At 39.3% G+C, this 27,897-nt stretch overlaps 2 protein-coding genes across 7 annotated transcripts in view; one reads left to right on the top strand and one right to left on the bottom strand.

Annotated features, from left to right (window-relative positions):
- The window catches only part of LOC104414873 (DEAD-box ATP-dependent RNA helicase 58, chloroplastic), an 83,258-nt gene extending 65,194 nt beyond the window's left edge, over positions 1 to 18,064 (top strand). Inside the window, exons 1-11 of one of the 6 annotated variants that reach the window (XM_039300769.1) lie at positions 12,526 to 12,909; positions 13,029 to 13,122; positions 13,821 to 13,934; positions 14,101 to 14,226; positions 15,226 to 15,330; positions 15,783 to 15,941; positions 16,037 to 16,105; positions 16,250 to 16,339; positions 16,925 to 17,065; positions 17,247 to 17,326; positions 17,544 to 17,687. In XM_039300769.1, coding sequence (XP_039156703.1) covers positions 12,611 to 12,909; positions 13,029 to 13,122; positions 13,821 to 13,934; positions 14,101 to 14,226; positions 15,226 to 15,330; positions 15,783 to 15,941; positions 16,037 to 16,105; positions 16,250 to 16,339; positions 16,925 to 17,065; positions 17,247 to 17,326; positions 17,544 to 17,550 — 1,284 coding nt within the window. In that variant the 5' untranslated portion in view covers positions 12,526 to 12,610 and the 3' untranslated portion in view covers positions 17,551 to 17,687. Of the gene's footprint in view, positions 1 to 7,144; positions 7,149 to 12,525; positions 12,910 to 13,028; positions 13,123 to 13,820; positions 13,935 to 14,100; positions 14,227 to 15,225; positions 15,331 to 15,782; positions 15,942 to 16,036; positions 16,106 to 16,249; positions 16,340 to 16,924; positions 17,066 to 17,246; positions 17,327 to 17,543 lie in introns of those variants that run through there. The other 5 variants (XM_039300768.1, XM_010026082.3, XM_018860836.2 and 2 more) reach the window with 5 other exon arrangements.
- A 6,292-nt stretch (positions 18,065 to 24,356) lies between these two features.
- Positions 24,357 to 25,850, bottom strand: LOC120287301 (protein FANTASTIC FOUR 1; the record flags this gene model as incomplete). Its single annotated transcript, XM_039300060.1, has 1 exon — positions 24,357 to 25,850. A coding segment is annotated over exon 1 (1,293 nt), but the record flags the coding sequence as incomplete, so codon positions are not given.
- Between the last annotated feature and the right edge of the window lie 2,047 nt (positions 25,851 to 27,897).

The following is a 27,897-nucleotide window of genomic DNA, read 5'->3' as shown; positions in this document are numbered from 1 at the left end:
GTTTTTCCTCGGGAGTGTCGGGATGTCCGGTTTTATTATGATACATGCCCGAAGGGTGAGGGGTTGTATTATGATGCATGCCTGGAGGTTAGGGGTAACCATGCCTATGGTCCCCAGTAATTCCTCATGATACAAGGTGGGGTGCGAGATGCTCAAAGGTTCGAATAAGTCGATGCCCTTTGGATGCGTGGTTGTATTTTGAATACATGCCCGGAGGCCTCCGCGACGCCAGGGTTAGGTGCGGAATCCCAGAAGGATGCAAACATTGGTCCTCTGGGGGGGATAAAACCGTTTGAATGATTAAAACTGATTATTATATTAAGTGTGAGTGTGGTCTAGTTATGAGACTAAATTGTATAGCATGAAATAGGATGTGTCATCACGGTTTGGTCCCATAATCGGGATTGGTGTAACTGGACATGATGCATCTAAATCTTTTAAAATTGCATTTGCCATAGCATTAAAGGATTTCATGATTTTGAAGTATATTGATCCATCGACTACCTGATTTTTGTCTACCATACTTGAATCTAGATATTAATAGTAATACTTAATATAGCTTGATGAATCTTTTACTGCTGAGTGGTTGTACTCACCCGTTTGGGGACTAACATTTCAGACTAGACAAGATACCTCTACCGCCACCGCCACCAGCAGATGGACCGAGTGGTTGGATATGGCCGCGAGGAGGAGGACAGCAGAGGAATGAACTTTGGGATGCCGACACTAATCGATGAACTTTAAGTATACGATTGTTGCAAAAAAAGAAGAAGAAGAAGAAGATGTCAGTCATCTTTTGAAGTATAGCCAAGTATAGAAGACTATGGCATTTTGGTATACCGACCAATGATGTCCATCTAGTTATGTAAATAAAAGTGTTCGGGTTAACTTATATAAGATGTTTAGTTGGTGTGCACTGTTTTATAAATATAGGGAAGGGAGTTGTTAGATACGCTTTCGCCATATAAATTGCACAACGACCGATCTAAATGATATAAACTCACAGGATTGATAGACCTTCAGGTCAAGCAAGAGAATGGTAATCAAATTGTGGCGACCCTAACGGTTCGGGGGCCGTCGAGGGGTGCCACACTTATTCTATATAGGTCGAGGAGCCGAGAAAGATGAGGAGAGCCATTGGAGCTTTACGTATGTCCTCGGTAAGTCTTATGTAGTTATAGCCACTCTTTACTATGTAATTTGCTATTCCACACCAGTTTGTCTTGAATAGAGTGATTTCTAAGACAAATAGCTAGAATTTCCTTCCCAGTGTCCTCTTTGAAAACTTCTCGAAGAAGATGTTCATTCTAGGAATTCTCTCCGTGGTTTATAAGCTCCTCTACCTATTGTGGGTCATTTTCATTTACTAGCCCTCCAATTACTCCTCTTTTCAACCATTTATCCTCTTTGATACCGATTGCTTCTCCTGTTCTCACTATCCACATTGAAGATTCTGAGATTGAGTCTCTTCCCTCTTGTAAACCTTGCCAGCCCCAGGAGGGTCTATGCCCTTCCCTTGCATGCCAAAAACTCCTTTTTGGGAAGTAAATCCCTTTAAAAATTTGACCCCATAAAGAGGGTGCATTAATCTTCAGGCTTGCTTACCTAAGAAAGCCTTGTTAAGAGAAAGTAAATCTTTTAATCCCATGCCTCCATTGTCTTTCCTTTGCTTCAAGAAATTACAACTCTTCCAATGAATACTAGAGTGAAATTCTCTATGCTTTTCCACCAAAAAGCTACCATTCTCTCTTCAATTGCTCTACATATGGAATCAGGAATCTTAAAAATTGACATTTCATATTGAGGAAGAGCTTGCACTACTGTTTTTAGTAATATCTCCTTCCCTGCTTTAGAAATTAAAGATTCCTTCCAACCTTCCAATTATTTGTTAGCTCTTCCAAGCATCCAGGCAAACATATTCTTCTTAGACTCTCCGCTAAAGAATATTCTTGATTTGTTTAGGTTTTTCTCTTGTCCAGTGGTAAAACAATACTAATGCAGTCCATCTTATACATATAGCATTCTTGAATTCTCCTATCTAAAAAGAAGATAGAGTCATCCACAAATAGGAGATGTGATAAGGTGGGGCAAAAATAGTTAAGCTTAATACCCTTTATACTGCCATCTTCCACTACTTTCTTCATTATAAGAGATAATACGTTTGCTACCAAAAGAAATAGCTTGGGGATAAAGGATTACCTTGCCGAAGTCCTTTCGAAGGCTGGAAGTAAGGGAGAGGATTCCCATTAAATTTAACACTGAATGAGACTGAAGCCACACATTGCATAATCCATGTAATCCACTTTTCATCAACGCCTAGTTTTCTTAAGCACGCCTCCATGAAATCCCATTCTACTCTGTCATAAGCTTTTTTTCATATCAAGTTTCAAAATCACATTGAATTTTTTCCTCCTCTTATTTACTCTTAGTTGATGCAACACTTCCTACACTATCATGATATTGTCTTGGATAAGTCTCCCACTCACAAATGCACTTTACTCTTGAGCTATCAATTTTGATAACCAAAGTTTTAGTCTATTCACCATTACCTTGGATGTGATTTTGTAGGCAAAATTACATAAACGTATGGGGTGGAATTGATCAAGAGTTTATGGGTTAGAAATTTTTGGAATTGTTGTAATGTGGGTTCTATTTAAATCAGGATTCAGTTTTCCTGACATGAAAAAATTCTTAACTACTGGAATTTCTTTGAACTGAAGAGTCTCCTAGTGGAACTGAAAAATTCCGCATTAATATTATCTAGTCCAAGGGCACTTAGAGGGCATAGTTGGAAAACTGCACGCTTGACTTCTTCCAAAGTGACCGCAGCAGTAAGTGATGCATTCATATCTTCATGTACTATTGTAGAAATGATTTCTAAAACTGGGTCAAAGTTTCTATTACCCACTAAATGATATAGGCTTTTAAATAAATCTATTGTCTGCTAGTGTAAAAGCCTCTCATTGCGAATCGAGGACCCCTCTTCTATTTTGAGCATTGAAATTTTGTTTCGGAGTGCTTGCATGCAAGAATTTTGTATCTTTGTCTCCCCATTTCATTCATTTGATTCTTGAGCGCATTCACCAAAACATTTCCTCTTGCTGCCATAAAGATTCTGTCTCCTGTTTCAGTCTTTTTTCTCTATTTCTATCAAAAGTTTTGGAAGAGTTGGCTATTTTTAGGGTTCCTTTTTTAAATAATTAATTCTTCAAGAACAATTTGCAAATCTTTTACCGCTCCATCTTTTCAGTTTAGCATATATTGTATGAAGTTTCCTTGGAAAGTTGGCTACTTGTTCAAGGATTGAGGACCGGGCTTTATTAACTTCTTAAACAAAATAATCAACTCTGAACCAATAATCTTCTACCTTGATTACTCTGTTCCTTTTCACTAAATCTGCTGTAATGGATAATAGAAGTGGGTGTGGTCTGAATCAATTGCTAGATGAGCAAACGCTACTGCTTCTGGATAAAAAAAACTCTCCATTTCATATTACTCAGAATCATTTCTAACTTTTCCTTCACAAAATTGTCCCATTCTTTTTTATTTGACCAGGTGAAAGCATATCCCTTGCATTCAATATCCATTAATGCGCATGAATTCATAAACTCATTGAAAGCAAACATGTGATAATAAGCAGCTTTTCTCTTCCCTTCCTTCTCCCAATGGTGAAGTATTTCATTAAAGTCTCTCAAACATACCAAGGAAGGTTATTAAGTAAGCTTATCTAGATAAGCTTCATCCAAAGTAAGGACCTCTCTCGATAATTAGTAGGGACATGCACTAGTGTAACCCTCATTTACTTTTTATCTTCTTGAAATTCACATATTAAGTCTAGAAACTCAGCCGTAGCCAATTCTATATTAACCTTTACTTGATCTTCCCATAGGATAGCTAACCCTTCTCCAATCCCTACTAGATTAATTACAAAGTGATTCCGAAAACTAAGATGCTTCTTTACTCGTTTCACTACTGCTTCTTGATTCTTAGTTTCCATTAGGAAAACTAAGTTGGGCTTCTCTTGAGCCACCAAAGCTCTAAGATTTTGGACTGTCAAGGGAATGCCTGCGGGGACCCTGGTGCATAATCAAGACGCCGACACTTAAGCGCTTATAACTTTAAAATTGTACACTTAAGTGCCATCATCGGAGTAAAATGGGACACTTAAGTGCCACTCCGGCGAAAAATCCGGCCAAATGGCTGACGTAGTGACTTTCCGGCGAGCTCGGTCCAAAAACGGCGTTGTTTTGCACGCCGACGTGGAGAAAATGCAAAAACGACGCCGTTTCACGTCCACGTGTAAATAATAGTATATAAATTAATTAAATTAGATTTAAAATATTCAAAAATTTTAAAAATTAAGAAAAATTTTAAAAATTTTAAAAATTAAGAAAATTTTAAAATTTTAAAAATTTTAAAAAATAAGAAAATTTAAAAAAATTTAAAAATTAAGAAAATTTTAAAATTTTAAAAAATTTTAAAAAATTTTAAAAAATTTTAAAAATTAAGAGAATTTTCAAAATTTTTAAAAAATTAAGAAAATTTAATTTTTTTTTTTTAAATTAAGAAAATTTTAAAATTTTTAAAAATTAAGAAAAATTAAAAATTGTAAAAGGGGGGGGTGGGAGGCGAACGGGCGGCTCCCTTGCCGCCGCCGCCGGCTCCTCACCGCCGCCACCTCCGCCGTTGCCTCCCCCACCCCCTATTTTTTAATTTTTTAAAATTTTCTTTTTTTTTTTTAATTTTTAAAATTTTAAAATTTTCTTATTTTATAAATTTAAAAAAATTTAAATTTTTAAATTTTTAAATTTTTTAAATTTTTTAAATTTTTAAATTTTTTTAAATTTTTTAAATTTTTTAAATTTTTTAAATTTTTTAAATTTTTTAAATTTTCTTTTTTTATAAAAAAAAATTTTTAAAATTTTTAAATTTTCTTATTTTTTTATTTTTTTAATTTTTTTTTAAATTAAAATTTTTAAATTTCTTTTTTTTTAATTTTTAAATTTTTTTTTAATTTTTATGCTTGATTTGGAGTTCCCATTGAGCCACGCGTAGGCAAAAAATAATAATAAAATATTGCACACGTAGGATTTCCTCGGCAAGGGTCGCCGGAGGCAGCACTTAAGTGTCCCACTTCGAAAAAAAAGTGACACTTAAGTGTACCGTTTTGAAGTTATGGCACTTAAGTGTCGTCTTACGCAAGTTATGACAGACTTTGTGGTGTCTTACCAGGGAATGCCTAGATCTTGACAATTCCAACTTAGGATCTTCATTTGTCACCCAATGACTTATTAGGCTAGCCACTAAAGTCCATTTTGTTGCTTCCTCTATCATAAGGATTGGAGTGTCAAGAAGTTGGGACTCATCCACCAATAAGAGTTGAATCTCCTCTGCTTTTTTACTTTTGGGGTTTTTGGCCCCCTGCCAATCTTTATGCTGCTACTATTAAGACCAAGGGACAGCTTTACCTTGGGAGTAATCTACTTTTGAGTAGGGCTAGTAATCATCATAATCTCCTTTCTAGTTTCTGTTTTTGTTTTACCGCAAGTAGTCTTTGTCTACTTCAAATAGCATATTCTCAGGCCTTCCTCCTCTTCAGCAACTTTCATTCAAGATGGTTGAGCAAGTTCCAAAGGAATAATTTGGCTTTGATGCACTAGGGTTTCTGGAATTATTTCTTTAACTAGATCTTCCATTGTCTCCTTCCCATAGAGTATTTTCCAAAATGGACTGTTCGCCTAGGATTCAACTCTTATCCAGCTACCAAAGCTACTTCCTAGCTCAGTTGTGAATCTTTCTTCTTCATATGGGATTTCTTCACAGTAACTTGTATAATGACCAATCTTCCCGCATGAGTAGCAAAAGCGGGGAAGCCTTTCATACTTAAAGTCTAGCCAAATTTTCTTGCCCTTATAGGTAGTTCAAGTAGCTACTCTTAGAGCTTCATGTAAGTTTAACTCCACTATAACCTTGGCTGTTCTTTGGGTTGCAGGGCCATGAGCCTCTATTCTCACTTCTTTTACTTGGCGTGCTGAACTAACTAGAGATTCTACTACCCCCAAGGAAAACCAGCCGATTGATAGACTAAGTATTCAAATCCAGAAGGTACATTTCTCAAACTTATAACAATGGGGAGGAGTATTTGGCTCACAATTCTAAAGTAGTAGTAATTGATTTGAAAAAGATCAAGAGCCTCTCTCTAGCACCCTAGTTTTTTCCAATTCATTCTTGAAGGTGAGACTGAAAATATTATGCCCCTGAGGTAATGATTATTACATTTTCATTTTTCCATGCTCACCTCATTGTCGTTTGAACTGCCTGGAAATTGATACTAGGATTTTGGTATAGCTAACCTATTAAAATAGGTTGGCATTCCTCTATTTTATCAGCTAATACAATTCCTAAAATATCTTTATTTAAGAGTGACATACCCAATTTTTTGCAGAGAATAGCCAATCAAGCTGAGGCCCCATCATCCTCTTTTATATCTGAAAGATTGGTACCTGGATAATCGATTGGAAGGCTTATATAGAAAGGGAGAAGAGGGCAGCAGCTGGGGTTTTTTGGGGTGTGACATCAAACCCCTAGAAGAGAAAAGGGGAAAAAGAAAAAGAGAAGCACCAAAAGCTGCGTGGGAATTCGTGGTGATCATTGAGCTAATTGGTGGGATTTTTTTTCTTCTAGGGTTTGTAAGTTGATGAAGGCATTTCTACACACAAGGGTAGGGGATAAGTATACTAATGGTGCCATAAGTTGTTGTGCCGACGACAGATTCACTTAAGCCAAAATGATTACGTGGCTTTTATATTTAAAAAAAAAAATCGAGAAGCCTTTAAAATGACGTCGTTTTCCGTCTTCATTAAGAAAACGACGTCGTTTTTCTATCTTACGTGGATAACCTTACAAAAACAACGCTATTTTTATTTTATTTTATTTGGAGAATGAAATTAGGGTTTTTTTGTCCACCGTTGCTCATCCACCGTTGCTTGGCCGCCGTCCCTCAGCCACCGTCACTTGGCCGCCGTCCCTTGGCCACCGTCGCTCAGCCGCCATCCCTTGACCTCCATTGTAATTGCTTGCCACAGCAAGACAAAAGAACCACAAAAAAAAAAAAAAAAAACGAACAGAAAATCCCGAGAGAGAGGGAGGTGTCGACGATGAGGGTGGAGGAGAGGATGGCGGGGCCATGGCTGCCACCTTCGTAGCAGCTGGCTTCGCCGACAACCTCCGTGGCATTCCGATCTTCGCGGCTACCATTGGCCAAATCGCTCATGCTTCTGGAGATTCTTCAAGGTCGCGTTTCCTCTGCACCCAACGATATTTCTTGGGAAAATGCGGTGGTGAGGCGGAGATTCGGGGATTTGAAAGGTTGATAAGGTGATTGAAAATGGGGGAAAACTCGCGAAGATGAATGCGTGGTTTCTTTTCTGGAAAATTACTGGTGTTGATGGTTCTGCGCTGCTGATGTTGTTGATTAAGTGCTGTTGATGTTGCTGGATCTGTTCGGGGAAGAAGACGAATCTGCTCGGGGAAGAAGACGGCACAAAACGACATCGTTTGGAGATTTAGGGTTTTGAATTTGGGGGAAATACACAAAACGGCGTCGTTTTGGTGTTAGGATGCTAAAATGACGTCGTTTGAAGTTCCGGCGAGCCACATCAGCATAAGAAATTAATAAAAAAAAAGGCCACGTCAGATTTCCGGCCGATCGGATCGTCGATGGTACCAAAGTGAGCGTTTTCAAATTTTTTGGCACTTAAATGATCCGGTTGACAATAAGTTCTTTCAAAATTGACTATTTGTCCCTCTGTTAGAGGTGTTCCAGAAATGTCTGCGATCGAGTAAATTCGGAAACTTTTGGCACCAAAGTGAGCGCCGTACACAACTTATGGCACCATTAGTGTACTTATCCCCAAGGGTAGAGTAGCTAATTAGACGGTAAAGAGATGGTAGAGCAAGAAACGCAATCTGGGGATTTGTTTTTGGGAGTTCAGCCAAATTTACATGAAACTTCCTCTAAATTTTAGTGAAACTGCTCTTAGATGTGGCACGGTTTGATATTAAAATATTTTGACACTTATAATATTTGTGTATCAATTGAATTTTGCGGAGGAGGGTGGTTGTTCGAGGGGGAAAATGACACAAATAATCCATGAACTTTAGTCAAACGTATAATGTAACCATTGATTTTTTTTTGTTCAATGCGGTTTATAACATTTTATTATGTTTAATGTGGTTCCTGAACTTTTAGTATATGTTCAAACTAATCTCTCATTTTCATACCAAAAGATTTAGGAATTATATTGCACATTTGACTAAAATTAATTATTTATTTGTGTTTTTTTTTTTGTTCGAGATCTTGAGAAAAGAGCATGCAGCAAAAACTAATAATTGGGGCATAATCCCAATCGCCATCGAGCACCTTAATAATTAGAATATTTTGATTTTCTCCTCACAAGTGAAGCAGAGAAGAGACGAGAGTTAGAGATGGAGCTTGCTGTCGTGATCTACGAACCATGCTTGTGACACGGCTCACGGACTAAGCATGATCCAAAACCGACCTGTTGACACATAAATTTTGACAATCGGTTTAGTCATTTATCGCATTAAAAAATTAAGGATTAATTTTAACCCCTAAAAAAATATTAGTTAATTAATTAATTGCATAACATATAGTTTTAGATGCATTTAATTTAATTTGCACTTACATTGGGTCGGTGACAGATGGATTTGATTTGGTGGTTCTGAGATTTAAGTTAACAAGTTGGACTAAGCCCACGAAGAAGCAATTTGGGCCCGAGCACGTATTTGAAAAAAAAATCTTATTATAATTTTTGAAAAATTAATAGAGAATATTCATTTTTACAAAGAAAATCTAGAAGAGGTGTAGAAATAAAAGTGATATTGCATGCGGAAAAGAAATCTTTGCGAACGTTGATTTGAAGAAAATTAAAATCCTAATCTTTTGGTCTATGAAAAGGTTACTCATGTGGGTTTCGAGAGAAGGAAGGCCACGCAATTGAGACATTCGGCCACATTAAAGGGGGAAAAATTTCAGAGAGAAAAACATGAGAGAGGGGACTTCTCTAGGGTTTTCTTTTCGAGGTCAAGAGGAATAAAAAAGAAAAGAAGAAAGAAAAAGAGGCCTTCGGTGCTTTGGGGGAAAAGGAAAAAGCAGAAGCGAGGAGTGATTGGACGTTTACTGTTTATCGTCTTCCTCAACTCTCTCCGCCCGTCTCTGCTCTCCCCCGGCCGGCTCCGCTTCTGCTACTGCGACCCAGCCACGACGCTGCCACGCCGCCGGTCTGCTGCCCCCGCGTTGGCTGCCGCTTCTCCAGATCTGCCCGCTGCAAGAACCCCCGAGGCCAGCCTCCGCCTTCGATCGACGCAGCAGCAGCCCCCTGCTTTCCGAGTGACGCCCCGCACGCTGCTCCGAGCTTCCCCGAGTGGCACCGCTGCAGCACTCGGCGCCCGACGCCCCCTGTTCGCCTGAGTTGGCCTCGCGCCGCACCACCGCGACATCCCTGTTGCCCGATCGTCCGCACGTCCACCGTCGCTGCTGCTGCCTCCGTCTTCAACGCCGACAGGCGCGACCCAGCCTCTTCCACTCGCTGCTGACCCCCTGCGACGCTGCTGCTGCTCTGCTCCGCCCGCTCGAAGCCGTGAGTCCTCTGCTCCCCTGCTGCCGAACCTTCTGCCCAGACGCAGCAACGCCGCCTCGCCTTCGCCGGTGATCCGTTTCGGTCAGCCCTCCACCCGAGCCGGATCTGGATCTGCGCACCCCTCCACCCGAGCGACCCCCGAGCCGGATCTGTAGCCCTTCGCCCGCGACGACCGCACCCGAAGTCCTTTGGCCGTGACGCCCTTCGCCGGAGTCCGAACGCCGGCAGCTCTGACCGCGACGCCCCTGTTCCGCTGGCTGTCCCTGCTGCCCGGGTGCCGCCCCTTTCCTGCCGGTCCGCCCTCGCCGGAGTTCCCCTTGCCGGACCGACGGCCAGCCACCCTTGGCGACCACCACGAGCTGCCAAGCCATTGTTTGGAAACAAAGGAAAAAAAAGAAAATCACATTAGGTAGTTTTCTATTTATTTTATTTTACTTGTTCTTTTTAGTATGATTATTCTAAAGATCGAGATTGCCCAACATGAAGTTGCCTCTGAAATTTGGGATTGACAATCCGATTTTTATGCTCAAAATCCAACTCGCGATTGCTTGCAAAATTGTCAATTCGATCTTATGTCGAAAATTCGATTCGCAATTTATTTAAAATTGGCTAACGCAATCTCATGTGCAAAATATGGTTCATTAATTTGTGGATATCGATCATATATTATCGATTTACCGTCATATTAGTTGAATCAATTTTATTTTATTTTTAAAAATCCAAAAAATATTTGAATTAGGATTAGGTTTGTTTTAAATAATTATTATTATCTTGCATATTTAGAATATGAATTTTATTTCGAATTTTTAAAAATAAAAAAATCCAAAAAATGCATTCATTTAGGATGTTAGTTTTTGTTTAATTTAATTATGTGGCAATTTTAAATTTCGAATTTTATAAAAAAAAACATTAAAAAAAAAATCATTATGCATATGTCATGTAGAATTAAGATGTTTAGATTAATCTTTTTAGATAGACTGCATCTTAGGATAGAGCTAAGTTAAGATAATATCTTGGTTAAATTAGGGTTTAGCCTGACTTGGATAGAATCTTAATCTAATTAGATAATTTTCACATTTTTCTTATTTCGAATTTCATAAAAAATACAAAAAATGTCTTAAAATAAATTAGTTTTATTTTCTATGATAGATTCATGTGCATGTCATATAAAATTAGATTCATGAAATGCATGTCATTTAGTGATTGTTGCTGGGTTCATTTAATTAGAAATTGTCCGTCATTAGAATTATGTCATTTAGTTATATTGTATTGCATAAAGCATGATTCTCATTAATTAAGTGAAAACGAAAAAAAAAAATTGCGTGTTAATTAGAAATCATATTTAGGTTGTTGATGTGAATTTTGATCTAACAACGCAGATATTTTCGTTGTTAGAAGATAAGTCCCGCAATTTATTCACTGCTTGCTTAGGTGTTAAATTGGTGATTTGTGCACCCATATAATCACATCATATGTTAGGAAAATAGATTTAAAAATAATCTAAACTGCTTGCAAAAAATTTTGAAAATAAAATAAAAATGTACTGAAATGGCGTTAAATAAATCTAGTGTAATTAAGTCTCCGAACTCACAAATCTCTAGTTCGTAAGAGTAAATAGATCTCACGTTATTTTACTTGGTTCTAATCGACCTACTAAAAATGGACAAGAAGCGGAAAAAGTTGCTTATGGGTATTTCATCCTTTTGCCAAAACCTCCTTTTAATCTACAAGATCTTGCTTATAGAAGAAATTCTACGTGTGCAAAATTTACTGCCTCTCAATTTGCGGGATTCAATGAGTTGTGAGGGACATATAATCCTAAAGGATGTCATTCATGAGTGCAACAATCTTAAGCATTAGGACTCGCCTCAAAATCCGAGTTGTGAGCCTTGAAAGGGTTAGAAAGATGTGACATCATAAATCTTAAACCATATGAAATGTGACATCAATATTTGAATTTTTTTTGTGTTATCGAAAATCCTAAACTTATATCTCAATTAGCACAAATTTTCTTCTTCAGAAAAAAAAAAAAAAAAAAATCCATCACAATTTTGTCAAATACTACACTTAAAAATCCTATGTGGTAGTTCACATGGCATTGTTAATGTTATTTAAGGACATTTGGTGTTGATGCGTTGTCATACGAGCGTCATGTTAGAAAATGACTATAAAGAAGAAGGAAAATTGGAAAAGCCAAATAAAAGAAGAAAATTCGAACCAATGTTTAGAGGAACAGCCGCCGCTCCAAAATTACTTGAATTCTCTTAAGTATTTTACCCTCCCAGCGTCGGTAATTTTTTTATTTTTTTTTTTACCGTTGTTTAGATGATTTATTTATTTTCTTCTATGCTAAAAATATTATTAATTTGCTTTTTGAACTATCAATCTTATAATGTATGATGCAAAAGTCCCAAAAAGAATCACAGTATCACTTATTAAAACGGAATTACCTTGAGAAAATGTGCATATGTATGAAGCCATAGTCCAGTTGAGATTAATGAAATTACTTGTAAAATAAAAAAAAAATAGCGTAAATTTGTTTAACATGGCAGTTGAGAGCGATATTTAACAACCAAATTTTCTTGATAAAATCAATCATTATTGTTTTCAAGTAAAATGTCAATTAACTTCATTTGTTCCAGGAAAATGACTAATTTTAACAATATTTTTCTATAAACAATGATTGATATCAATTAAAATCATTAATAAAAATTATTTTCATTATTAATGATAATCCATTATTTATTTTTATAAGTAATATAAATAATTATTTTTAAAACACATTTTTTAAGATAATTAATTTTTTTTTTTTTGTGAAATAAATGGATCCAAAATCTAATTTAATTCGGGGAAGAGGCAAACGGAGAGGATTTGGGGTACAGCGAAGTTGAAGACGTATCTGCTATACAGCAGCTGCTCGTCTGAGGAGCGAGCTTCTTTGCTCGACAATGGCTGCTTCTTCTTCTTCTACTCCCACCACTCCGCTCGCCATTCTCTGTCCTCCCGTCTCTTCCGCAACAAAGCTCGTCCCTCCTTCGTCCCTCTTCCTTCTCCGCAACCCCGAACCCAAGTTCTCGGCCCTCGTCGCCGCTCGCCCAATTCAATCTCCTCTCTCCACGTCCCGCCGCGAGCCGCCGCGAGCCCTCGTCGGCTTCTCCCCCGCGGCGGACGAAGCCGACCCGGAGCCAGCCCCTCCCACGCTGAGAAGAATTTGTAGCGGCCACGTGCCCGAGCATGTCCTGCGCAGGCAAGTGCGGATACCGAGTTCAGAGATTGTTACTTTAGAGCGAGAAGTGAGAGATGTTGTTTTGCCGATGTTGGGTTTTCGGAGCTATGTGGAGAATTTATGTTTGGGCGGTTTTGCAGGATGGAGGAAGTTGGGTACGTATTGGCGACTGATGTTCAGAGGGAAGGATTGCCTGCCCTTTTCTCTGGGAGGGATTGCGTGCTTCATGCTCAGGTTGGTCTCTTATTTGCCATTGATTTCGGTTTTCTGTTAAGAACAAAACGAGAAAATGAGTACACTGGAAGTAGGCAGCAAATGCAATCAAGTCCGATGCTGGAGCGTTTTAATTTGTACGGTGCAGTCTTAGTCTCTTTATGAGAATTTGAAAAGACTCACCATTATTATGTGAGATTTTGTATGGCTACTGCCAAGGTGAAAAGTTTGAACTCAGAATCTCTTATTATGATACCATGTGAAATTTCGTAAAATCATTATCAACTGTTTTAAAAGCTTAAACTATTAGATGAAATAATTATCAACTGTTTTAAAAGCTTAAACTATTAGAAATAATCTATCTTAGTAGTTTCCCAATTTCTAGGAAAGGTTCCCACATAGGCAATTTGGGAGAAAACACCAACGGGAGAACTACTTTGCAACTTTTCAGAAGGGCTCAAGATTGCTTTGTACTAGGCAGTCATGAAGTATCCTGCTATTTTGGTCAATTCACAGTTGTGTTTATTGAGTTATGAGGAGATGTTTGCGAAAACAGTGGTCTAATATGTGTCTGATGTGATATGATCTATAGTGTTAATGTTCAGACTTTCAACTCAATTGGAATTACTCTGACTCTGCATATAAACTCAACTAAGGAAGAAAACATAAAAGGATCATGCATTGACATGGCCGGTGCACTCATGCTTTTGGCTCTCTAGACAGGTTCTGGGAAGACGCTGACATACCTTCTGCGGATATTTTCAGTTGTGAACACCCAACGGTCATCTGTACAAGCGTTAATAGTTGTCCCCACCCGAGAACTTGGCATTCAGGTAAGTTTCTGATCATGATATCTCATTTGATAGTTTCCCTTTCATCTTCTGCTTCTCTTTCACTATTGTAACTTAGAAAGTGGTTGTTACATCTGCATAAAATGCTGTCATGCTACATTAAGAATATGATGTCATGTCTTCTTCTTATCTATTCATTTATGACAAGGTAGCTAAAGTTGCTCGGTTGTTGGCTGCAAAGCCAATGGATCTTGACATGGAGCAAGATAAATCATGTACCGTTATGGCTCTTCTAGATGGAGGTACATTGAAAAGACACAAGAGTTGGTTAAAGGTTCTCTCTCTCTCTCTCTCTCTCTCTCTCTGCGCATGTGTGTATCCATAGGCTCCATACGTTTGTGGTGTGCTTTCTGAGCATAAAATTACAGTTAAGCTAGCGCTGATAAACTACTAATAACTGTCATTATATATAGAAACATTAATTCTTGAAACCCCTTGTATAATTAGTTTACTTATTGATCTGAGGAAATGACTAGTATTCTCCTTATGTAGGAGAAGTCATGAAGAATCGATATTTAAATGCTTAGCTTGCTACTACTTTCCTTCCCTCTCCTGGGGACCTAAACAGTATTAGCAGAGCTATCTTCTGATGTACTTCAATGACATTTTTGTGGTTGCTCTGTAAATAGAAGGCTTTTCCGATATGTGCTTTTTGCCTTTTCTTGACCAAATACCATATGCTGGCATCCCTTTGCTTGGGTAAGTTTAATGATGCAAAATTGTTTTTTCCTGCAACTTATGCAAAACTGTTCTTCCACACATTAGTTTACTCAGTTAAACACAGCTTCTATTAATTCTTCCATTTTTGGGCAAAATAAGTTTGGCTTTTTATTGATGCTCATGTGTATATTTATTGGTCTCCTTTTTCTTGGCTTAAAATTTATGGTTGTCTCGCTCCTCTATTTTGTTTTCCTGTTCACACTCTTACAAGTAACCCTATAACTAGATTTTTAGTTTTAGTGGAATTTCCTGCTTTTGAGATCATGAATCTTCTATAAGGATGTACTAAGAAGAGGAAAAAGCTAAAATTTTCTTGCTGATGTCTTTAAACCTGAGAACAGAGGACCTATCTGGCCAGAAGCATGATAACACAAGCTGGCAATTAATTGCCCTCCCAAATCCCCACACTTGTCCATTCAACTGCTAACAAATATGAATTGCCTATGCAGCTACGTCTTTGGGATGCTTCTCTAAAATTAAAACATGCTGTTGATGGATTTCATGTGTTGACCTTCAATATGACCTCCTTGGCATTTCCTTGTAACATTTTTAGGCAGAACCTCCAGCAATAGTAGTGGCAACCATTGGGAGCTTGTGCCAGATGCTGGAGAAGCAAGTTTTTAAACTTGACACAGTGCAGATTCTAGTGATTGATGAGGTAAATAATTGGGAACTAGTTGAGTTCTTCTTTTCCGAGCAAGGCCTTCTTGGCATCTTAAAGCTGATTCATTAGCCCAGTATTCTTGTTAGGATGCTAGATCACTTTCTCCTCCAGAAAAATCCAGAGGCATTCACTAGTGGCGCTCATTTTTATAATGTTTTTAGAATTCTGAGTATTTTTACGGGGACGTCTCTCATATGCCTATAGGGATTAGAGTGACTGGTGAGAAAAAAGGATATTCAGTTAGCATGTTCAGTTAGCATGTAATGCCTGGGTTGGTCTATTGTGTTGTGAGTATATTCCATTGGGTACTTTGTGATCACCATATTAGCAATATTAAAGATGTGGGATTATCCCATTGGGGCCTCCATATTTTGTTTTATACAGAGATGATTCTTCCTGGATATTGTAGGATGAAGAGCTGACATTCTTACTTTGATGCTGCCTAGGTAGACTTCATGTTCAACTCTTCTAAGCAAGTCAGCTCTCTCCGGAAGCTGTTGACGTCATACTCATCATGCAACAACCGTCAAACTGTTTTTACTAGTGCATCCATACCCCAGCATAATCGATTTTTACATGATTGTATACAACAGAAGTGGACTAAGGTTGGTTTCATGAAGCTATAATTCTTGCGAATGTTCTGTTGGGGTTTACTCATGCATTCACTGATTTTATCTTAATATGATTTTGGCTGTTACAGGGTGATGTGGTTCACGTTCACCTTAATCCAATACAGCCTATGCCATCATGTCTAAATCATAGATTTGTGGTGAGGACATTGAATGCGAGACTTGATCTACAGAGTCTTTCATAGAAGTTATTCATATGCTCATTTAATGTTCATCTTCATAGTGCGTGTACTCAATTGATGATCCTTGGCTTTCGAGATGCTTAACGCTTCTATCTGTTTCAGACATGTCATAGGAGTAGGAGACATCAGACCTTGCTACATATATTACAGTGGGACAGCCCCAAATCTGGCATTATATTTGTTGGCGAGCAGGTATACTGCCTGAGGCACATCCTGCTTTGCTTTTCTGTAGTTTATTCACATTTTAAGGTGCTGTATTTGTTATAAGCGAGAGGAAGCAATAGATTTTTAACTGTATAATGAAAAATGGTGTTGAAACATGTCAACTGATGTATGATGTGGCAGGCTTCACCCCCAATTCATGCGACAGTGATTAGTGGTCTTAGCTAAAAATGTCCAATGGGCTATCAGTTCTATATAATAAATGGACTGAAGAGAGTTTCATGCATTTATCAGTAAGGTCATCTGTCCATATGCAGGGGCATCAAACGAAATATATATACGGTTCTTTACATGAGTGAAAGAAGTTTATGCTCTTATGACATTTCTCTTGGTTGCTGAATGAAAATTGGTTTCCAAATATGGGAGTTTTTTATGATGTCCCCAAAGTTTGCCTGCATGAAGAGGGTTTTGGAATGTGTTAAAGTGAATGCAGCTTGTATTTATATATTCTACAGAAGCTTTTAGCTTTTATGAGCACACGCATATCACATGAATACTCCTTTATAAACAACAGTCTGCGGGTCCACTAACCAATTCTATCTTTTGAGTGTATAGTCTGAGAAGTCAAAAAAAGCTGGAAATGCACCGTCAACTACTCTTCTACTTGAATTCTTCAAGAATTCTTATGGAAACTGCTCTAATATTCTCCTTCTAGAAGGAGACATGAATTTCAATGCAAGAGCAGCTTCACTCTCGGTCAGTGCTTTTCGCTTTTTCCATCTTGATGTTTCTTCCCTCACTTTGAGAATGCTCATGGTCAAGAAATTTGGCACAATAAAGATATGCCCTTTTACTGTGTTTGCCCTATAATAATTTTGGAACGAGATGGATTTTACCCTTATTCTCTGTGGATCTGATATGCTGGATTTATTTTTAGACAGGAGGAAAGATAATGCAAAACCTTAACAGACCATTGTCATTTGGTAGCACTAAGCAGTATCAAAGAGATTATATCACGTAAGAAAATTATCTGGCTATGACTGTTTTCTTTAGGAAAACCGTTTCTTTCACTTTTTTATAACCTTAATTAACGCCTAAAGTAGACCTTCTCAAGTTAAACTAGGCTTCTCGTCATGCCAAACATGGGCATACTATACTGAAGCACATCCTAGCCAGGCTATTGGTGAAAATGTGTCCCTGACTTCATATTCGATTCCTTCTATTTGGATGACAGGAAGTGAGACAAAAAGAAGGCTATCTTATCATAGCAACTGATATTGCGGCCCGAGGTATCGACCTGCCTGAAACAACTCATATTTACAACTTCGATCTTCCAAGGACTGCTGTAGATTACCTTCATCGAGCTGGAAGGACAGGTAGGAAACCATTTTCGGACAAGAAATGTGTTGTCACCAGCATTATAGCATCTGAAGAGAGGTTTGTATTGAAGAGGTATGAGAATGAGCTATTCTTTGCCTGTGAAGAGCTCGTCTTGTCGCTTTGATGCTCATCTTGGCATTGTTTGGGACAGTCTCTGTTTTTTTTTCTTTTTTGTTGCTTCAGTGCCTCATGTCTTGTACAGGAAACCTATGGTTACAGAAATCATCTTGAGTCTTTATACAACTCCGAACTTATTTAGAGTTGAAATTTTCTTGTTCATGTTTGGTAACGGGCGAGGCTACAATAGCAGAACTCACTTTATTATTTCGTATTAAAATTCCAGTTCTTATAGCAATAAATGAGAAATATCTGGTATACAATGTTTAAGAGATTGAATATTCATGCTAATCGGTCGTCTTGACATTTCCGTTGTTGAAACAGACTCTCTTGTCTCAGCAGAATTCACAACTGATTTTTTGTTACTAGTAATCTTTTTAGTAGTTTCGCCTCTTTCATTTTATTTGCTTTTGTTCGGACTACAAAGTCATGAATCGATGTCGAATGTGCTTGTTACATATTTGTCAGATGTCACAAATGGTGAATGGATAAATTGGTCGCTGTGTTATTACCAGCTGTATTAGGTTGCTGAAACGTTATGTTAGGGGCCAGTATGAAGGGTAGGATGGACTTCTTGGCTTTCATATCTGCAACAAATAAAAACACACGCAAGCATCACGAGCTTGGGTGAATCCTCTTTTTTTCCAATACAATCAACCAATTATGAATGCCAGATCCTCTTTTTTGAACTTCTCCTTTTGGGCTGATCTAGAGACAGCAAAATCTGGCTGGGTCACTCCCTTACTCATCTCACTTGGACATATGAAATGTACATGATGTCTGCTGGTCTATGAGCAGATTCATCATCACGTCTGTAATCCGAAACATCCACAATTTCAGGTCACGAAAAAGGTCGAACTTTCCGCGAGACAAAGTGAAAAGCAAATGGTGCATATTTGCTCGCTTTTTACGGGGTGGCTATCCCCCGCAAGCTGTCTGTTTGGGGTTGTTCTTAACAGTAATCTTGCACATGTCCAATGGACATGCGCATTTCTGAAGAGTCGAAAGCGACTAAAAATGGATGATTAATTGCAGAATTCAAAAGCTCACGGATGAAACGTGCATAGCTCCTTATCGCAAAACTCTACAGGTAACCACCATAGTATACCGCTATTAAAACGTAATTACATCCATCGTGTTATCGTGATCATGATTAAGAGATAATCACAGCCTCAAATCTTCAAATGATTACCTTTTCGTAAAAGCCTCTTTTTGGTTCAAGTAAAAGGATGACACCTTACAAAATTTAGGGCTAAGCAAATGATGATATGTCGTGGGATGGATACACAGTCGTTCAGGCTAAAAAGAAAGCGTTCGTTCATGGAACGGTCCTCAACTGTATGTGTTCCCCTCGTCCATGTTCTTCACGCGATCTTTCCTTCTGGGGCCAACGAATCCTGAAGAATTCCTTCTGTTCCCTGCTAACTTATCAAAGGGTCGTTACACTTAACATGCCCCCAATTATCAAATGTCAGTTGGTGGGATCGTTTGATGGTCAGCAAGATTTGAAGTGCACCAGATGTTTTTCCATGTGCTTTCCTTTTTCATTGGTTTTCTCTTTTTGACTCTTGTACCGAGAGAGAAGATTTTGGATAAAGAGGGGTTCCAAAAGTTTCGAAATTGGGGTGACATGCGAGGGCCAATGTTCATGCACGAAAAGATTGCTTAGCATCAAGCAGATTAGATTACTTCCTAATGTTTCTCTTTGCTTCTTTTATGTTTTTCTATGATTTTCTTGACGTGAAAGACCAGGATTCTCGGATCTCAATCAATCAACCTGATGAAACGGAGGGGGCTATTCCAAGGATCCAAGGCGATGGTATGGTGCGATCCTTTGACCGGATTGGAGAGATGAGCGCTGGTGTTCTGCTCATGAGCAGAATTGACGTTGTTCTTTTTCTGTATGAATTCAGTAGAAGTTGTTGGAAGTATTCCTGTGGAGTCGCTTGGCTTGGATCCATTGCCACAACGCTTTATACATAAGACGCACCGACATGAGTAGGTGGTATAGAGAGGTTTGGCAATCAATGGACTAAAACCCTCTTTTCAACTTAGGCATAGATTCTGACCAAAATAAAAACTTAGGCATAGATGACTGGGACAGCCTCCATCCCTAGTTGGAGAGGAGTTCATCCAACCAGTCTTCGGACCAGTAGATTACAAATAATCAAGAACATCATCCACATTTGATCGCGAGTGGTGTTTGTAACTAGTAGCCTGTCGTTTAAGAGCCCCGGATGAAGTCAAGTACAGGCTGAAAGGTGGAGTAGACTTCAACCACTCTCGTAATCGGTCTGTTTTGAGCACGGGTATTACGAACATGTATCCATATGAACTAGGGTTTTCGTCTATTCCCATTACTCCTCTAGCCAGTCGGTTAAATTTACATGTGGGAGATGCCCATAATAAATTTGCAATCCACTGATTAGAGATATAGCCTTCAGTAATTTGAGTGATGTGAATGTTTGTGACCAATTAATAAAAAAAAACCGGTCAGAGGAAAATTTGCTCCACCTTTGGCCGAAACGGTCGAAAAACACAACCCAAAAAATTAATCTAAGATAAAGAAGGACTCAGAATTAGCTGCTGGCCTAGCAGCAACCGATTCTCCTCTAGATGGCGTCTAATTCTCTTTTAGGAAATCTAATCAGGCAAAAAAAAAAAAAAAAAAAAAAAGGGAAAAATGAGAAGGATTCATGATTCCCTTGCATATTCTCTCTTCAAAAGTGTGTCGGGCATTTTCTGTCCCTTTCTAAATAAAGATGACACAAATTTCAAACCTTTGTTTTCCCAATGTAATATGAAGTCGAGTATATTCCAAAAATCATTATCTCTGCCTGCTTATGGTTAAAAGGGAATATTATTCAATTAACCTTAAACCCATTGCACATATACTAATTTAGTTTCAAATTACTTAATTTTTTTAATTTAGCCCTAAATTTTTATGACATGATCTTTCCAGTTAATTTTCATCAAAATCGCCGACATGACGGTCTAGTCGTCGTTGGATACCACCACATCAACAATTACCAAGCAAAAATTGATTAGAATGATTGTATTGAATTTTCGTGTGAATGTTCAGGGCTAAATTAACAAAACTAGAAAGTTTAGAATTTAATTGGTATTGGTACAATAAGTTTAAAATTAATCTTCGACAATTCCCCTGAGTTAAAAGAAGTATGGAATCATTTCTTATCATAGTTGCAAGAAGAGATGATCAATTCAATCCCCTTCCTTTCTTTCGGTTACATCACATTCACTACAATCAGCAAGAAGTGATGAAGCAACATGTGACATCTCCTCGAACGTCTTTTGAATCACATGGGACAAAACCATGTTGTCTTTAGGATCCTCAATTGCCATCTGGTCCCAGCAAAAGCAAAGACCCACCAATAAGCACTGAGAATCCATTACCCCGGCCTTAAGGAATGAAAAGAGGAATCGAATAATTTCGTCAACACCTTAGTGTGGCAAAAAAATTAATCTTTTGCTGAGCTCAGGAGAAACTCCAAAATTTGGTAAAGCATGCAAATAATAATAATAATAATAATGAACTTTTCTATGCCTTTAACAACTAATAATTGAAGTTTTCCTGCCTTTGGAACCATTGAAAATGTCCACCTCCCTTCAAATTTTGCACTTTATTACTACTACTCAGCCACATATATATTTTGTACACGTTAGACATTTGATTGGTTCTTTATTTATCTTGTGGATTAGATCGTCTCGTTGGAGCGCATACCTTACATCTTTTCAATTCAAGGGGGCAGAATTTCAGCTTGTGAAAGCTTTGCCCTTTCGTCTTTTGATTTTTCTTCATAAAACTATATAAAGCTTTGAATTGATCCTCAACTTTTATGGACGTAAAGATCAACCCAATCTTTTCCTGATTAGGTAAATCGGGATTGTGTGGCCTTTCCTTTAAAGGGTGGATTGAAAAGGAAGGCTGCACATACAATTGGACATTCGAGTCGTCCATTAGGGTTTTTGTCGCATCACTTGGTTACAGGAAGCATGAGTCTTCTACATGACTAGATTGTAAAAGTCGACGTGTCCATTGAAACCCTAATTAGATCAACTGGGTTAAGAAAATGGGATGGCTTTGTGTGAACCACATCTTCTTATCGCAAGTTGACTTCTAAACCATATAAAATTAGCGTATATACATTAAGATTAGCCAAATTCGCGAGCCCCTTTCTTCTGGCTTTTAAGATAAATACCATCTGTGTCTATACTATTCATAAAAGGGGAAAATTTAAAGATTGATCTCTCGCAAAATTGATCATTGTATTCTTCACGGCGACTTCTTTGACTTCTGCTTTCTTCTTAATTCTCACGCTTTATTTCGCACACCCATTTTTTTTTATACTTTATGAGCATTTTTTTCCCTTAATTTTCACACTTTATTTCATGCACCCTTTTTATTTTTAATATCTTATGAATATTCCGCTTGTCAAAGCAAGTTACACAATCTATCCGGAAAAACATGTGGTGAGAGAGTGACCAAGTAGAGGGGGCTCTATCCAAATCTTTCGGAGGTCAGTATGAATTACTGTTCGTCACGTGTGTCTTTTTCTTTCTCCGCTTGGGGAGGATCCTCCCAAAGATTTTCACAACTTAGGCAGCATCATTATGGGGATTTCCGTGCAGTTTTGTTGTATCCCGTCCGCGAAATTCTTGCTGAACATTATCCGAACAAGACAAACTCGGCCGCAAGAATGACTGCTAGAAGTTCATATATGCTTCACTAGATTTATGTACTAAATTTTGTGTAGGCTGATCTTTATTTTAGAAGTTCTGCTCTTGATTTTTGTTCATAGAGTTCTAATTTTGAATTGTATGGATACTCAACTCATTTCTATTGATATTACAACCAAGTTTAAATGAGCTTGAAATTGATCCAAATAAAATTATCGCATATATTTAGATGTAATGTGGTTGTACTCTATCGTTTAAAAAAGAAAAAAAAAATTGTGTCTAATTGATGATTCGTAAATATTACTGAGATAGATACTTGTTTAGGTTTGTCAAGGCATCAAGTTTATGATTCAACGGCGGATCAAGAAATTAAGCTTAGAGGTTGAGACAAAAATTTTAATTTGTCATATAAACTTTTTCAGAAATCTGTCTATCTAAGAAGATAAGAATTTTTGGGACCTGCGGGTGGTAACTACCACAAGCCTTCTTGGTCGGCCACTAGTAGTAGTGGCAAGCTTTAGAGCTCAATCGAGAAGATACTCCAGTTGCTAGACCTCAAGTTCGACTCGAAATTAAATGTCGATGTTGATTTATAGTTAAACCTTACTTTCCACGATCAAACGGCTTGACCAAGGGAGGTAGAAGCGCACGTTAAAGTCATTAAACGGAGTTTTCTCTTGGTTAAAAGAATTCCTAATACTACTTTCTGATTAATCACGTGACCTCTTCCTAAATCGAACTCTTATCAACTCGTGATTGATTATCATGAAATTATGTTTCTCGATAAAAATCTGCAAATTAGAACTGTATATAAGTGGTCGGTAAAGCAAGATGATGTTCTTGACAATAAACACATCCGAGGTGGGGGCAAAACAAAGCATGAACGCGTCAACACAAACCAAGATCTTTTCCCAAAAGAAATGAAATGAAATGGAAGCGAGATCCCCCCTACATGTGCAGATCCAATCCGTACGAGCCAAGTTGCCCCCGGCGCGGTGCATTATTGCGTTGTGTCTCGGGCAATCGTGCATCGACAGAATATAATGGTAGGATTGCGATGGTGCTTTGGTACATATTTTCTTGTCCGAAGGTTGTCCAGCGAGGATATGAGACCAGAAATTCTGCAACGTATATATCGGGTTTCGATGTCTTGTCCAGGAAAAAAAAAAAAAAAACCATATCTGGTACGAACGAATGAATGGACTTTTCTCCAGAACTAGCATGCCGTATTCGTCATGCACCAGATGATTAATCAAGCATACGTCGTACTGCCAATACAAACCTTAGCGATGCTTTTGGGTATGCAGGACTATACTGTCATTATACTCGCTGTATATGCATTTCTTGTCGATGTGTGTAGATGGTAATTTACACCCACCATAGTTGTCATTCCGCATGGTCGGTATGTCATGCACCCGCAGATTTACCAGCCTTTTACTATGTTTTTCCTCTCTTATTTAACTCGAATTGAAGATCCATTTCTAGGGTCCAGCAGGCGGGGCTCGCCCATGTTGAAGTAGCGGAGTCAAAATGTAAAGGTCCGTCGTCATTAGGGTTTTCAATGATCCATGGAGAGAATCATGGGATGTGTTTCCTCTCTTGTAAATGCGACAAGCACGAAGCCACGCGATTCTTCGAGGTCATGTTTTTTTTTTTCCACTTTGAGGGGGGGTTTAAGGTTAGCTACACATAACGATAATAACGGTCTACCATCACAAACAAGCAAGGAGATACATGAAACATGAACACGCACTCCCCTAACAAGAGAAAATAAAGCTTGGAAAAGACAAAAATGATAATGATAATAATAATAATAATAATAATAATCATAAATCATAATAATAATAATCATCATCATTATATCATCACCCTCATGATCAAGAAAGGGAGAGATTAATGAAAAAAAAAAGAGAGAATTATGATTTAAAATTCCATGATTGGAAGGGGAGGGGAGACAGAGATCTCCTCTAAGAAAAGCCACCAAAAGAGGCTCCCAGGTTAATGTTTTCTTGCTGCTCTCGTGCCCATTCCCTCCTCCTCTTTCACGCCAGTAGTGATGATCCAACATTCCCATCCCCAGGTTGCCCCCAACCATCTCCTCATGAGTTCCGTCCATGGCCTCCTCCTCTTCACCATCGCCTCCATCACTGTCATGCTCTGCCTCTGCCTCTCCCTCTTCGTCTCTGGCGTCAACTGATAACAATTCTTGTGGCTCATCCTCTTCTTCTTCCACCGCCACGTCGTTTTCGGCATCGTCGGTCCTCGCTTCGACATCATTTTCTCCCTCATCATCTAGCTCTTCGGAGTCAAAGCAGAGAGGTGACCTGTCTTTGAAAAAGCAGAGCCTGAGGCGGCCATGGCTTCTCTCCGCACGAAAGCAAGGACGATTCCCCTGTGGGTCCCTGACGGCCTCGAGAATCAACCGCCCTTCCTCCCTGTGTGGCCTCACGCGTATGGAGTCGTTGGCTATCGTCGTCAAAGGTGGTGGGAAACTGTTGCTGTTGCTACTATTATTAATGTTAGTCCGAGGTATCGCTTTCTGGCTCGCGTTTTCCACGCTCATGATTGGTCGCGTCGACCAAGGCCTCGGGGCCGTTTGTTCCCCCTTGGCCGACGAGCTCACGTCCCGGGGATCCCCGTCGCCGCCGTCGCCCCCGTCGTCGAAGGCGACGATGTTGCTGCTCTCGCTGCCGAGGTTCTCCGTGCAGAGCTCCAGGCTCAGGGGGCTGAGCCTGAGCTTGGAGGCTTTGGCCAGAGGGTGGACGTAAACGGGCGGTTCTGGGTTCGGCCTGGAGGGTTCTTGGCAGCTGGTGGTGGTGGTGGTGGGGAGAGCATGCAAGAAGCTCCAGCCACCGAGAGCCCGACCCATGTTGGGATTCGATGAAGAAGATGAAGAGATGGGATGATGCTGGTGGTGGTGGGTGTGGGTGTGGGTGTGCTTAGGGTCTTCAAGGAGCTGCTGGGGCGGGGTGTTGACGGGAGGGCACTGGGGAGGACTCGAGGAGTTCATTTCAAGAAGAGCCTGAGCGAATTGGTGGTGGTGGCGGGGGGAAAGCAATTTGAGCGTCAGAGCGGTCATTGCTGGCTCTGGCACGAGGTGTGGTTCTAGGTACGTCTGCAAGCCTCGGTACATGAGCGTTGCCATCTCTCTCGGGGCCTCTCTCTGGTTATGGGAATTGAGCTGCTGGGGGAAGCAAGAGAGTCGACCGAGAATTGCAAGAACTGGACAGTGGAAAGAGAGGAGAGATGAACCGCTGCTCTGTTAGCTACAGAGAGAGAGAGAGAGAGAATTGGAGGAGTTGGGCATGGAGAGAGGAGTGGAGGGGAGGGCGTCAATTTGTAGTGCTCGAAAAGTGCATCTGAGCACAGTGGAGGTGGGGGTGGGAGGGGTGGGGTGTGCTGGGATCGGGAGGGGGAGGCTTTGCCTTTTCTCTCCTTGCTTTTTTTTTTTTTCTCATTTTTTTCACCACTTGAAAATACAATAGGGTTTTTTAGTCAGCTGCCACAAGAAAGGAATTGAATAGGGAATAAAAGAAAACAAAAATTGGAAAAGTTAGGAGTTAAAATAGAGTCTGTTTGTCGGAGCTTCGCAGCTGATGTCGCTCGCACGAATTGACGGGGGCGGGCGACATAGTCATTAGCCGGTACATCAGATGTTGGTGTTGCTACTGTTCTCAAAAGGTTACACTTTTTATTTTCTAAATTTTCATGAGTCTCCATAAAATTCTACGGAAAAGAGAGTGGCATAATATAGGTTGGACTTGAGAAGAGAATTTCATTTTCAGGAGTTCCATTTTTGTTACAAAATCTTACCAAAATGCCTTCTCTATAATGAAAACCACGAGGCTGTGAAGCCTGTCCAGATTTTATTTTATTTTCATTTGTATTCAAACCTTCTAGAAATAGTCGCTAAATTAAGTTTTCTCACTCATATCACAACATGCACCCGATTCACATTACTATAGAATATTCGAGCGTTAGTTTAATAAAACTCATAGAATTATTATGAATTGAGTCATGTGCACTAAACTCACACAAATCGAACTACATTAATTACTCGAGTTTTACTGGCTTTTCTCTGCCTCTGTCACCTCTTCCAAAAGAAAGCCAAAAAAGAAATGACGAATTTTCCCATATCATCCTTCCTGGTATCAAGGATGACCCATATGAAGCCGGGTGGTTATTGATTGGTACTTATTACGATGTTATTTGAGATATCAAATGGAATATTCCAATTATGTCATTTTCGAATAGTTTATTATTTAATCTAGGGATATTTATGAGAAGTTCAAAAAGTATGCTCGACTAATTTTCCCAAGTTATACATTAAATCGATGGGGATATCTCTCTCCCCCTTTCATTCCATTGTTTCTTTCAACATGATTTGATTTAAAGAAAAATGATTCATCCAAGAGTCAAAAGCCGAGTCGATAGCACTCCTGGAGGAAAATACCGCCAGATTCTTTCAAATCTCCATGAGTAATAATGAGGATTTCTCAACAAGAGGAGGCATGGAAAATGGACGGACTAAACTGCACATGTCCCGAACGCCGTGTCTCATGATGCAAACGAAAGAATTCGCGTATGCATGTTTGTAACTTAATCACAGTCCAAGCCTCGTGGATTTGATCTTACGAAAGTCATAGCGTCGTCATCGACCGCATGTTAAGTTCCTGCACCGCCCAAGGTGATCGGCCCGACCCAACATGTCACCCCGCGAAAATTTCATTGTCCATTTTACAAATATTCTGTCGGACATCGCTGTCAAATCACATTATCGAGTCCCCTCGGTTTCATACGCCCATAATTGAAGGCGTTAGGGAAATTTTTTGACAGGAGAGAATCCTGCGACCGCCGGATATTCTGCCGGGACTTTCAGGCCAAACATGCAGACGCTCTCTCCATTGACTATAATGCTCGCTCCCACGGAAAAACATGGCCGCACAGCGAAAGGGAGGATCCCGTCGTGTTGATCGCGGTTTACCACTCCAAAACCAAGGACGGGGGCCTCTTGTCTTTGACCCGAAACATGTCGGAGCAGTGAAAATGGTCAAAGGTCGATTTCGGAAGCTGTTGCACAATGTGATTTTTGCATAGTGGGTGTGGCGAGAACAACGTTTTCGCTGTTGGCCATGCCTTTCTGGTTGAGGCGTGCTGTGTCTCCGGAGAGAGAGGGAATTAGGTTTTTTGTTTTTCAAAGTTCTTTTCCTCGGTACGCTCTACGAAATCGTTTCCATAAATGGTGGGAAATGCTGGGATGGGTTAGTTCCATTTTTAAAGCCCCTTTTCTTGATGTACTTTTGATTCTTCAGGCGATGCGATGCGATGCCCACATGGGTCGTACTGATTATGCTAATGGACAACGTTTCGAGTCCTCCTTTATTGACCCGAAA

Source organism: Eucalyptus grandis, chromosome 8 (assembly GCF_016545825.1).
Source record: "Eucalyptus grandis isolate ANBG69807.140 chromosome 8, ASM1654582v1, whole genome shotgun sequence".
Lineage (NCBI taxonomy): Eukaryota > Viridiplantae > Streptophyta > Magnoliopsida > Myrtales > Myrtaceae > Eucalyptus > Eucalyptus grandis.
The sequence above is the reverse complement of the archived record's forward strand: the minus strand, read 5'-3'. Positions and strand labels throughout refer to the sequence as shown.